Raw genomic sequence first — 14243 nt, forward strand, 5'->3', positions numbered from 1 at the left:
AAATAGCGTACCACTGAATACCGTATCGGCTACTTTTTATTATAAAGCTGTTTATTTATTTGTTTAAAACGATTGCATTCAAGTATATCTTTGAAAAGCTATATTTAAATGTATAACTATAAATCGGTGTATCTATATTTAATAGTCTTCTGGTGACACTAATAGTTTTGACAGTAAAACGTCGATTGGAAAACGTCTTCTTTGAAATAATCAACTGTATCTAAATATATATATATGCATATAAGCGTGTTACATAGTTTGGTTGGTTGTCCTGAACATTTAGAAATTTTCATTGATTAGTAATTTGGTAAGTATTTATTATTATTAATTCTTAATATAAATGTAATGATTGAAGTATATAATTTTAATGTTAAAATATGTTAATAGTTAATTTTGATGTTTGAAACCTATTTAATTTTAGAGCAAGCTGTAATCGCTTGTTATTAAGTAAATTATAAAATTAAATGCAGTTTGTACAACGAATTCTGATTGTTCATGTTTTATAGTTACTTATTTGGCAATTTTATTTTAATATAAAATAAATAAATACCTCTGTATAATACAAAAAAATATATATGTTGCTGTTCTCGACGACTCAGTGGATATGACTTAGATTTGAATTGGGTGTTCTTTATTTCTAGGAAAGCGCTGCACAGGAAGAATAGAATTAAAAAACAATACTTCATTGAAAAAATTTAATGTTTAATTAACTTATGATATAAATAAATAAATAATACTACTCTTAAGTCGTCGTCTGTCTTTCACAAATATTGTGGTTCGCGAGAGACAGACGAAGGTTGCACTAATATATGTACTTATACACTGCATTGTGCTGTAAAAACTGTAAAGACATGCTTTAAAGTCTAATAAATGCATGAAATATACAAACAAAAATTGTATAAATTCTTTTTTTTTTCGACATTTTTCGCTCTATTTTCGTGTATCTCTAATCAGATATAGGTGCGTCGTCAGATCTGCCCCAAGGGGATAGGAGTGGTCCAGATGCAGGCCATGGGGCTGGTAATGCAGGCGCGGGTAGAATTTCAGCTCGTGGATGGAACACGAGAGGGGCAGGAGCTACTCCAGCAGAGAATAACCTTGATACGGCCTAAAATTAAAGAATTAAGTGATTACTGATATATATCATTAAGTTTACCAAAGTTGTAAATTTATTTTATGGAAATTTGAAATATTATTTTTATGCAGAATTCAATGTAATTTTGTTAACTCCGTGATTCGTTTATCACGTTAGTGCATGCATCAAAAAGTAAAAGTAATTATAACGGAACTAAACATTTTAAGAAAAGTTAATGTCTAATTTCTATTTTTTTTTTTTAATGAAAGTCTGACAGAATGTGAAATAATTAAATTGGTACTAGTAAAAGCATTAATATATTTGATATTATATGCTTAATTGTATGGAGTTATTACCTGGCTAATAGATACAATGAGAAGGATGACTCCAATTGCGAGATTCTTTACGGATATAATAGCCAAAGCCATGAGTAGTGTAGATATTACTCCCAGTGTGAACATCACTGGTAAGAAGATGAAGGAGAGTCGCTTCAAAGCATTGTGCCCGAATGTACGGCCGACATTAACATCTGAAACAACGTTTATATAATACAAATAATGAGCAACCAGGTTTAGCTATACAAGTACACTCTATCTCAGTATTGTTGTTCAGATGTGATTGTGGTAGTCACATCGTCTATACAATGTTAATTTGTTTCGTAAAAGTCTGACATGCTTATCTATCCGTTAACGATTATGTTAAACGTTGTACGATTTTTTCTTGAGGTTAATTTTTTGCTAAAGTTTTACAAAAGCTATAAAATCATGTTTTATCTATTTTAAGTGTCAACCATTTTTTTTATTTTAAAAATCGTTCCCTTTTTGATAATGTTATACGTTTATTTTCTATAACTAAGCTATTTCTGAAATCAACTGAAGTTATTATTATGAAGTTTTGTATTTATATATTATAAAATAATTATAATAATAGATATAAAATTATGTTATAATTAAACAACTAAAGTCTCTGAATTTTGAAGCAAAATATATACCTGTATCCTTAAGATCTTTACCACCAAAGCTAGGTTATAATAAAAAAAAAAACAAATGATTCAAATACCGTCACGTCATTGTCATTAATTGTAAACAAATCCCATTTTACACTTGACTTAACATTGTATCTAATAATCGCGAAACGAATACCGTCGTTAATTAATAACTGCTTTGAATAAGTAACATGATAAATGACAAGTAAATTCGATTAAAATGCCGATGTTTTTAACGATCTTGTCAAGAGAAAATGTAATTTAATAACTGAATTACACAATATATAGTTTTAATTATTCTGATGTTAAATTTTTTATATGAAATATTTTGGTAAAATCAGATAATATGTTCAATAAGCTTTTTTATGCTTTTAAAATTATTAGTGGTACGTATTTTCATATAAAAGATACATAACTGTCTAATTTAATTTTTCATTTTTGGTTGACATTTATGGTGACTCCTGTTCAGGGTGAAGTAGACCTGCCTTCCTAAATTACCGGAATAATGTTACAAAAAATATCTTTCAAGCCGGACTGGGCTTAGATCTGAGTTTCTTAGAATAGCTTGTTCAAAATACCACCTGTTCAATATGTGTCATTTTGTATTAGGGTTGAAAAAATTTTAATTAAGAACAATATCTTAATATATTTAGGTTTAAGTTTAAATATGATGAGCTGACTAAGTCAGGTCGTTATCACGACGAAGGCAACCGTTAAAATTATTAAAAAGATATGATCGCAGTGAAAAGTCGAATTTAATTTAAAAAAGGGTAACATACAATGCGATAGTTCAAAGTTTATAAAAATATTGCAATTAAACTAGGCAGGAAGCAATTAACCAGTTGGACCATGATTTTTTAGAACAAAAAGGATTACAATAATTTATTTTTAATAAAATAGGTAGGCGAACGGGAAAATGCCCATATACAGGATTGATTGTAAGAAATATTAAGCATTCCTTACGTATACTGGCTCACGCACCCTTCATATCGTAACTTAACGGTACTAACTATTGCTGTTTGGCAATAGAATATGTGATGAGTGGTTGGCGCCGACTTGGAGGGACTTGCAGAGAGCACTAGCACCAAGTATAAGTAACAGTCGTAGCGTTTACTGTTTTTCAAACGCGAAAATCTCGAGCACCTTAACTTCAGATATTTTAACGTATAAAGCGCGTCTAGCTTTAATTACTAACAAAGAATAATTACTATCAAAATCACAAAATACTTTATTCAATTTGGATTTAGCGATCACTTTTGAATAGTCATCACACAAGATTAAATTAATTTTAAAATACATTGTTATATTAAATGTAAGAAACGTGTTTCGTCCAACGAGTCTTTTACATTAGCAGCCTGTAAATTTCCCACTGCTGGGCTAAGGCAATGAGTCTTAATTCGTAAAAAATAATACCTTTGCTTTGAAAATCCAAGTTAATGTTCGATACATCTTCTTCACAATGCACCAAAGTTAACATAAATATAGCGACATAGGCTAGAGACATCACTGCGAAATTTTTGCACATTTTGGAGAAGAATATTGAAAAAAGCACCGAAAAAAAAGATGATAGCTGAACGCCTGCTCGAGTTAGACTGGTGTCGATATGATCGATTGCCAGGATATAAAGTATCCTACGGAAGACAATAGTCGGCAAGACCAAACAACGAAAAGAAAGTGCAGGACAACGTGAGCGTGTGGTGGAAATATCGACCCAGATATTGACCACCGCTTAAGGACTAATACTGCATCATTAACGGACACGCTCCCCTCGGACATGAGAACTTCCTTAGATCCCTATCGGTAGAGCGTGTGTGAAAGTCACTAATGAAAACGTACGTCAATAGCTTAGTATATTCAATTAGGAAGAAAGGTGACCTTAGAAGGTCATCATATTTCACGGTATCATTGACGTTGTATGAAACTAGTGGTGTAGCTTGGCACTGTTCGAATCATTTAGATCAGGTTATAGTCAAAAAAATGATATTTATTAGGCGTACGTAAAGAACGTAAATTATTAAAGTATAACTATACATAGTATAAAAAAATATTTTTTTTAAAAAACGTTACATGAAATATGTTTATAAGAATTGTACTACAACATATAGTACTGCTATTACTATGTAAATAATAAATTTAAGCATGGAACTACCGCACATATTTGTTATTTCAGCAATACAGCATTTCTGAATATGGACTTTCAAACTAACAGTCATTAAGAATGCCATTATAAAATAAAATACATACATTTGTAATGTTTCAATTTCTATGTTTGTAATAGTTATTGAGAATCTCGACAGTACAGGGCATACACATTTATTTCTGTAGAAATGGCTTCAATTAACTGAATTTCTAAATTTCTCCCGACAATATTGAAATTAATTATACTTATAATCCAATCATCGCATAACACATATTCATGTCCCATGTAACAAACAAAGAGTTTCTTGATAGCATATAATCCGACAGTTTATGAGAACCACAATACGTGTGAATGCCGCTTATGACTACATTTTCATAATTACCGTTTATACTTTTCATTTCGTTTATTTTTTTACACTTTGAATAAATCGCCTTAGAAATTATGTCTTGCGTGTATTGTCGTATAATTAAACAGTCGTATCAAGCACTCAGCGCACGTAATTATGTCGTGGTGAAACTATGGGGCGATGACACGAGGCGTTCGTCGTCAGTCTGTGACCGAGCATATGCAAATGGCATGCATTTGGTAATAATATAGGCCATTTCCTGCCAACACGGAATGCAGAAAAAAAAACTTTCGCCCAATATTTGGAATCATTCTATTGATCACTGCAAACGACTTTGTACATGCAACTTTACTTAAGCTTAGTTTACTTTTGATTGTTGTGTTTCGTATGACTTATGTTGGGCTTTTCGAAGTGATCTACTTCTTACCTCGTTACCAATCCTTTACCAAAGACTGTCTGGAACTTATCGCTGTCTTAACTATGAGACCACCTTTTATATATAGCAATTAATTATATTGTTATTTACCAATAATTGGGTTTTTTTACAATAAAACATATTATTTTCTACTGGAAGGTAAGATTTGTTTCAATCAATTCATTAGTCATCTTAGAGATAATTTTACATACCGTTCGAGTCTGAGCCAATAAGGCATACTAATTAGAATACATTCATCATAATCTAAGACTGCGGGGTTAAGCCCTGTCTAGCAGTAAATCATATGCAATTCAGGCATATGTACCAATCTGCATTAAAGCAGCAAGCAAGCCCTTAACAAGGGAGAAAGCCTTTGCCATGCGGTATGATGTTTACAATCTATTACCTCTTAGGTACTTTTAAAACCATCTAATCAGGATGGGCAGTTTAGTAAAATTAATTTTGCAGAAGTCAGATGGAGGGCATTTTATTTAATTTAGATTGGAAGATAATGTGTAAGGATAAAATTTTAAATTAAAAAATTGAATTATTGTTTGACGCAAATTAGTACGTCATAAGAATATTAAATCTTGTAGGAAATGAAAATTTATGAAATATATTGTATTGTAGTATCAGGTATATAACAACAGCAATAAATATGTCTTATTTTATTATGTTCCATGCTGTCAGTGTGTATTATTGTTTATACAAACTGTCTATTTTGTGCGTTAGTTATTGTAGCATAACGAAATTGTTAACGACAACGTCCTTTCTAACGTTATAGCGCAGGCGCAGTGAGCGCTGCCAACTCAGTCAACTCGCAGCGATGCGCGCATGCGCCGCCATCCTCATATTCTCGGCGTGGCCATGTTTTATTCAAACGTTAAATACGCGTACAAATCGCGAAACCAGTTCAAATTTCGCGGATACAAGTGATAATGTAATTCACCAAATTTCTACGTGTGTCAATAAATTGGGGCTCACGAAATGCATCGGGGCTTACGGTAACTGGCGAGCAGAAGGAGCTCTCGATAATGAAGTTCGACCGCTCAAAGATTATCGGGAAACGTTCCCCTGGCAGTTATATAGAAATATTTCCAATGAAGAACTTCAAGCAAAACTATGTGACAGTACATTAAAGCTCCTCGAACAAAGAAGCCTTAAGCTTAGCTTGTCTCAAAGCTATGATTTAGCACTTGGAGGCAAAGGCAATGGATCCCTCAGCGTCGATATCCTCAAATGTAATTAATTTTTACAATTATATTTGAAAGGTTTTATTTATTTATTCTTTATTGCACCCAAACTTAAAACTAAAAATTACAATATTGCTACACAAAGTTGCATGAGGTGCAACAGGCGGCCTTATCGCTCAGCAGCGATCTCTTCCAGGCAGGAAAGGTTATTGTTATCTAGAAACAAATTTTCGATCATATTTTTAAAGAAAAATGATATTATATTCTCTATTTCCATTTGAAATTGGTTTAATGAATTTTAGTATATATTATATATTTTGAAGCTATCAAGTGTACATACAATGTACATAGAATCTCATTGTCATACTCAGCCTTTAATAAACACCAAAAAATTTAGCTTAAGACATTTCTATGTATTACTTTAGATTACTTAATGCGATTTTCTTGGAACAATTTCAAATACACAAATGTGATATTTTTCTCTTTTATACGGATTTTATAAATATATCGAAGATTTTAAGTTGTTTTCTATTACGACTTCAGCAGACTGAATTTTATTTTAATCTTCCTAACGATATGTGACTAATGTAAAAAAAAATCAATATTAATTTTCCACGATTGTTGACATCAGATATGTATATTAAAAATATATATTTTCAATTATTTTCAGGCGACGATGAATTCGTTGGACGGGGCAGTATGAAGAAACTTCGAAAACATTTTTATAATATGATGCCATTTTTATTAATACCTGGTCTCATAATGTCCGCCGTCTTGCCTTTCTTCTTGCCTTCATTGAAAATGATGACTTTAGTAGCGGGTATGCTAAACAATATGGCTCTCACGGGAGCAGTGTTCACACTTCTCAGGAACAATGCATTCAATGATAAATATGAAAAGAAAATAATTTATATAAATGACGGTTATTATAATGATAAATACGAACCTCTTGCCGACACACCGTCTCAAGTTATAGTCGATGGAAATTTTGATAATAATTACAACGGTTTCGATAATCACGACTTTAAACAGTTTAATTTCATCGAAAATCAACCCATTGATAACGACTATCAATTAAATTCAGAGTGGCTGAAGGGGCTTACTGGAGGAAAAGTGAGAAATGTTAAAATTATACCGGAAAAATTTAACACAAACAACGACTGGAGGAAGCAGGATGATATCGACAAAACCGTCGAAGTACCCGAAGAAAATAAAATTAATTGAGCATTTGTGAAATGCTTTGTGTTCTTTAGTATCAATTGCTACTGCTTTATTATATTCAAGTGCGGTAGTAGATCTGTCTATGTGTTACGTTTTTATGACTTAACTTATTAATATAAAATTCGCCATGGGTATTCTTAAATCTACTCTACGAGGGAAAAATATGAAAAATAAATTCTTGGCGATCAAATCGCGGAAAAAATCTGGTTTATATATAAGGTAAAAGTGAAATCAGTGAAACGTTATTATATTACCTGAAATATTCATTATTTTAAAAATGGGTTTTTACATAAGCTTTAATTTATTATCTAATATTTAATTGTAATGGACGAGTAATCACTTCCAAAATGGCATAAAAACAACATGTCATTAAATAAAAAAATAAGTTTTCGTAGCGAGCTGTTTAAATCAATATAAATTTTATTTTGTTATTCATAATGATTACAAAAAAACAAAACGAAATTAAGTTATTGCAATATTTTTAAAGCAACGAATACTTTATTACATATAAGCCTATTTTATTGCTAATTAATAATTAAATAAATATTTTTTGTTTCTTATTTTAAAATATTTTTACCTTATTTTTATTACCAAGAGTACGCATCAAATACTTTCGTATATTATTATTAATCTGTATTTAAAAGTTAACGTCTCTCTTCTTTTAATAGTTTTAGATCTCAGATTTCAAATCGAATAAAAAAAATAAAATAAAAAAAAAAATAAAAAAAATAATAATATAAAAGTGCTTTTTAAATAATCTTATTGCAAATGTTAGTAGGCGTTACTTCACATAGATGTTGAATTGATTCCAGAACTTATACCGGTAGCTGCAGTACACTTTGATAGGTTGTAGTATTTAATATTTATTATATAAGCTGCATTTTTAAATTTTGGTCGATTATAAGCGTGAATAAGACAATAACTTAATAATGATAAAAAAGTACAAAGTATTTAATTAAAATACGAATGTATATTAATTGGTAAATTAAATTTATGTAAAAGAAAGTTATTTGTTAATTAATTGCTGATAGTTATTTGTACAGCGTATTTATATGAGTTGTGGGTATCACTCTAGAAATTAATTAATAAAGTTCTTCTTTATTGGTTAAATTAATCAATGAATGTAAAACAATACAGTAATGTAAGATAATGTTATAACAATTTTCCCGGTTCCAACGTATCCAGAAGAGAGCTTAACTTTCCCGCCAATGTTTTCTTTTTTTTTTTTTAATGTTGCCCGCTTTAAAAATCGTAGCGACAATTAATTATGTAAAATGACGATTCAAACGTACTCATCGGAGCCTTCTTCAATAAAGTATAATATTTTGATTCATTTTGATATTAAAAAAAAAAAACTTTTTTTTAATAAGTGGCCCATATTGACGCCGTTAAAAAGATTAGGTTAATTCCTTGCAACAAAACGCAACTAACTTTGGACAATAAGATAAATAATAATAATAAATAATGTTTATTGATATGTAGATTATTGATTACTGATGTTAGTTTTAAATACGCAATCAAATTAATTCTGAGAAACGGAAAATAATGGAAGATATAAAGAGAAAATGTAAACAGAATAATATAAATAAAATGATTAAATACTGAGCAAAAATCATGGACATTTCACCTAAATGTTTATTTTGAGTCCAATTTTGAACAGTAGAATTAACCGTAAGTACAAGGAGGGTTTGTTTAGATAACGGGGTGTAGGAGCACAAATCCTAGAATCTGGGGTACGGTTAATTTCTGTAGCATGAGAATAAACCAGTCACTAAAGAAACGATAGACAATAACAACAACTATATTATATATATTTTTTATTATTAATCTTTTATATTTTTTCAACCCTCTTATTTTACGGCCTTGTTGATAACAACAGGTCGCTATAGAGCGACCCCGTCTTTTCTTGTTCTCTGTTATATAGGTTGCCATGGGCGACAGTCTCTTTAGCGCACTAATGAGTAACGTTCGGAAAAGAATGGCTTGGCTTGGCTAGGCTCGGTTTAGCATATATATAGCAACTAGCTGTGCCCGCGACTTCGTTCGCGTAGTTGTCGGAAACACTATCATGATTATCGTTTGATTGCTCACGTTGGTTTTTGTTATTATAATCGTCAATAAGATTTAATAATATGTTTTACAGTACTTCAGCGTAGATTATATTTTTAGTTTTTTTTTCTTGTGGTAGAAGAACATACTGATTTTGCCCGCAACCCGATCTTGACAACGCGACATATAGTTGGCCGTGTGAAAAGCAGTCTTGACGTAAATAGATTCCTACGTGTTTAAATGTTTGGCCCTGTGATTTATTAATGGTTACGGCAAAAGATAACTTAATGGGAAATTGAATTCTTTTAAAATTAAAAGGTAAATCATTCGGAATCATTGGGATGCGAGGTATAAGCACTGTTTGACCAACTGCCGGACCATTCAAAACTGTTGCAACGATCACGTTATTGCGAAGGAATTTTACTTGAAGGCGGGAAAATTATCGCAGCACCTATTTTTAACTTCAGGGAATGTGGTGGAAGGCCGCTCGGGTTTAAAGAATTGAGAAACTCTTGTGGGTAATGGCTGCATCTTCTTGATCCATTACATTATCAATAGATGTGTAGGTAGTTATATCGCCTGGAAGTTTGGTTAAAATTAGGTCGTTAATTTCGTCAACGCTACTATTTCTCGCCGCCAATATTGCCCTTTGACACATCCATTGGTAATCTTTATTTTCTATTTCGACGATATTAGGGTAAACTTTTGATATTAAATCCTCTATGCTAGTCACTTTTTCTCCTAAATCGCGATCAATTTCAATTTTATTTTCAGAATGAGGTACTTTTCCATCTCCTATTAAAAGTAACTTTGAAGGAAAATTTGTACTTCCTCCCCCCAAATGTGCTCTCATATTCGTAGATAGTTTTAAGGTATGGACAAATTTCCATAACGGTGAACTTTTAAGGCAAGACCTTACAATGTCTGCTCTAGTTCCTCTTAAAATTACCGGTAAAGTTTGTCGAAAATCCCCAGAAAACATAATGGTAATCCCACCCATAATTTTATCACAACTTCTAATATCTCTGAGAGTTCTATCTAGAGCCTCTACATGAGCTCTATGGATCATGGTACATTCGTCCCAGATAATTAAAGAAACGTCTTGTAAAACTTTACCCAGAGGGCCATTTTTGCGAATAGAGCACACGCTATCTTTTTGTAAAGAAACAGTTAGAGGCAGTTTAAAAGTGGAATGAGCTGTGCGTCCACCTGCTAATAAAGTTGCCGCAATTCCTGACGACGCAACTGCCAAGGCTATTTTTCCCTGAGACCTTACTTTTGCTAATATGAAATTAGTAATAAAAGGCTTTCCAGTTCCACCTGGAGCATCCAAAAAAAATATTTTTCCTTCGTTAAAACGAATACTGCACATAACACGATTGTACGCCGTCACCTGGTCATTAACTAATTTTGGTTCATTTTCAGTAATATACTCATTTAATTCATTTACATCATACGGCTTCCGTAGTGCTACTTCTAAAGGATCTAAATTATTATGTGAATTATTCCTTTTTGATGCAGGAAGCCCAAAATCAGTCAATGATTTATCTGAAATTTCATGAATTTTATCTTCAATTAAGATAAGTCTATCATTGTATACGTTATCAGTATAGGTTAATGTTATATCCTGATTTTCATTACGCATTCTGTTTAATATATCTTCACATAAATCATTGCGAAATTTATTCCATAACTATAAGGGGTAAGATGGCTGGCAAAATATAAGGATGATTTGATTCCCGTTGTCGATTCACCGAAGTTCGGAAATTTTGTAAGGCTAACCTCTGTGAACGTTCAACGCTCGATTCCCTAGCACGATGTTGTTCACTGACCGTTCTTTGATTAGCTAACCTCTGCGTATTGTCTTCAGTTGTTTCATTGCTACGCAAAAGCCGCAGACGCTTTGCATTAGCAGTCTGCCGAGAAAGGTTAGTTCTTTTTCTAGGCATTATAGTGACGAAAAAGATAAAAAAAATTTAGGTATTAAATTTAAACCAAAACGTATCTTGTAATCAATAAAAACAAACATATGGTAAATAATTAAGTACCCGATAATATAATGAAATCTGTATTGAAAAAAAAAAGTATTATAAAGGTTATTTAATTTTTTTTTTATTTCGATATTTTATCGTAATAAAAAAACCATATATGTTTTAATAAACAAAAACCTAACCAAATCAGAATAATTATGCAGATGACAACCACTTCTAATAAACAAAAATTTTGACAAAAAAAAAAACCGACTTCAAAAGAGAAAAAAAATAATATGCTCTAAAAAGTAAAAAATAATTGCTTATTATTCTACAACTTAATAATCAAGTAACTTATTCTACTTACCAATATGTAGGTACGTTCTGTGTTTCCACGCAGGGAGATAAGTATGTACCTACCCACTTTAAATCTAACTTAACACAAACCTATGAATAACAAACAATGATTACAATATTTTTTAGATTTAAACTATGTAAAATGAAATTAAAAATATTTAGACTATTTAAAAGTCAGCAAAGTTATTACGATAATATATTATAGATAAAATTATTGTCCTTTATAATAAAAAAAGGATCATTAAAATTGGTTGGCACAATTTTGAGTTATTCACCTATTTATCGCGCACATACATAATGCACATTTAAGACTTATATCGTTTTCATAGGGATACCATCATCGTAACAGGATAAAATTAAAATGGGACCCCACGGGAAGCACTACCTTTCAAACAAAAAAAAATTATCAAAATCCAGTGAAAAGTTATGAGGTAACAAACATATAAAAAACAAAAAAATACAGACGAATTGATAACCTCCTCCTTTTTGAAGTCGGTTGAAAACAAACAATATTAACTTAAACGTAATAAGATAAACAAACCGAACAATAAGAAGTTTAGATTGTTTCTCCTTTGGTGTTATTATTCCATAAGGTGATTATAGTACAACCGTGTTGAATATGCTTGAACGTAATAGAATTTACTTGAAATATTGAACTACTAATTTATTTGTGTAGTCATTTTAATCGATATTCACCTATTTGCTTATTTGCATAATTTATTTTCTCAGTGATGATTAATCTGCATCGGTGAAAGTATCGCTCGCCATTTTGAACTTTTTTACGTGTGTAATGTAATTTTTATACCTTATTTATACCGTGAAACGTTTGAATTGTTTACTTGCAAAGTACGAAGGAATGTTCATTGAAATTTTATCTTATATCGTAAGTTAAAACTACAGCAGATTATGATTTAAATGTAATCGATTTTAAACGATAAAAAATAATGAGCAAATAAGCTGATAACAAAACCTAATTTTGATAAATAATTTAACTATTAAGAATGTTAATTTTTTTAAGTCGTTATGTGCATTGCTACTTCGCAGAACTACACCCGCGGGCGAGAGTGGCGAGCGCGGCGGCGGGGCTGACCCGCCTCCCCCTCAGCCGCCGCCGCGCCCCGCCTGCTAGCACACTCTTAACAAATAGACATATAGTGTCACGGACTTTTTTTTTATTATTAAAAGAGGAATATATCTTTCATACACATTTTTTGAGTAACTTAAAACGTTTATGTTGCGCACGCATCGAAAGTCCATAAATGTGAATAATTTTCCCCGTTTTTGCAACATTTCTCACTGTCGCTGCGCTCCTATTGGTCGCAGCGTAATGTTATATAGCCTAAAGCCTTCCTCTATAAATGGACTATTCAACAAAAAAAGAATTTTTCAAATCGGACCAGTAGTTCCTGAGATTAGCGCGTTTAAACAAACAAACAAACAAACTCTTCCGCTTTATATATTAGTATAGATTTAGGAATTCAAAGTATTATATATCGGCCGAAACGCACTTAGCTAAAAATTACTTAGTTTAAATAACATTAAAAGTAATATAATTAATCAAACTTAAAAGTTACTTGAAAGGGAAACTTAAGCATTTTTGATTTACATTCGTTGACACTAGTGTTGATAATATTATATATTAGTATATAATTTCGGAATTTAAAACGGGATATGTGGCATGGTTTCCGAACGCTTTTTAAGGTTATCATCGGTTATAAAATGTGAAACATTTTTTGTTGTCCGATGAAGTTCGTACTGGTAAAATTCAAGTTACAAATAATTTTTCCCTCCCAGATACCTCCCATATCACTCACACCTTAAAGTTAAAATATTTACTAAAAATAACTTCTCAGCCGATGCTGTCGTTAAAAAATAAAGTAACGTTCCAAATTTCAGATTTCAAGACTCAGTAATTTTGCCTATGCGTTGATAGGCGGTCTAACCATTCCACAAGTATAGATTTTATGTTATATCTACAATTTACCGTTAGGTAATCTTCATACTGACAATATTTAAATAAAATATCAATATTGGAACTGGTGGATTGATATCATACTAAAACGTTTCGTATGTATAAATATACGTATACTTTTTGAGATATATTTCTTCAATTTAGTCAGCGAGAGCCTGGTTGTTCTGAAAGAGCAAACTCGATACTCGCAGAATTCGATAGTGAAATATCAAAAGGTTCGCACAAACCAACATCACCAGTAACCAGTACTTAGGATTTCTTGATATTTTTTTAAATACTCAAAGACAAGTTTATAATTGCATAAGTATTTCTTCGTTTATCGATATAGTTTTGTAAAATTACATGAAGATTGAAGTATATTTTTTTTTTCAAAAAATTTGGCTCACAATCAACAGTGTCGTGAAAACGACTAATCCGGCTAAAGCGCTCTTACTGTATTGTGCAGCATCCTTAGGGTCTAATGAGGTAATTTGTCACTAGCTATAAATTAATATTATTACAACATTAAACATATAACGTG

General features: G+C 31.4%; 2 protein-coding genes across 2 annotated transcripts; one reads left to right on the forward strand and one right to left on the reverse strand.

Moving 5' to 3' along the window:
- Positions 1-733: 733 nt before the first annotated feature.
- On the reverse strand, positions 734-3680 carry LOC113395635 (protein apnoia). The gene is made up of 3 exons (XM_026633319.2): positions 3474-3680; positions 1432-1604; positions 734-1108 (listed from the first exon to the last, which is right to left on the reverse strand). Exons 1-3 carry the CDS (start codon positions 3583-3585, stop codon positions 947-949), a joined length of 447 nt encoding a protein of 148 aa, XP_026489104.1. The 5' UTR covers positions 3586-3680; the 3' UTR covers positions 734-946.
- A 2041-nt stretch (positions 3681-5721) lies between these two features.
- On the forward strand, positions 5722-7583 carry LOC113395464 (uncharacterized). The gene is made up of 2 exons (XM_026633080.2): positions 5722-6202; positions 6825-7583. The coding sequence occupies exons 1-2, from the start codon at positions 5788-5790 to the stop codon at positions 7376-7378; spliced, it is 969 nt and encodes a 322-aa protein (XP_026488865.2). The 5' UTR covers positions 5722-5787; the 3' UTR covers positions 7379-7583.
- The last annotated feature ends 6660 nt before the right edge of the window (positions 7584-14243 follow it).

This window comes from Vanessa tameamea, chromosome 10 (genome assembly GCF_037043105.1).
Source record: "Vanessa tameamea isolate UH-Manoa-2023 chromosome 10, ilVanTame1 primary haplotype, whole genome shotgun sequence".
Lineage (NCBI taxonomy): Eukaryota > Metazoa > Arthropoda > Insecta > Lepidoptera > Nymphalidae > Vanessa > Vanessa tameamea.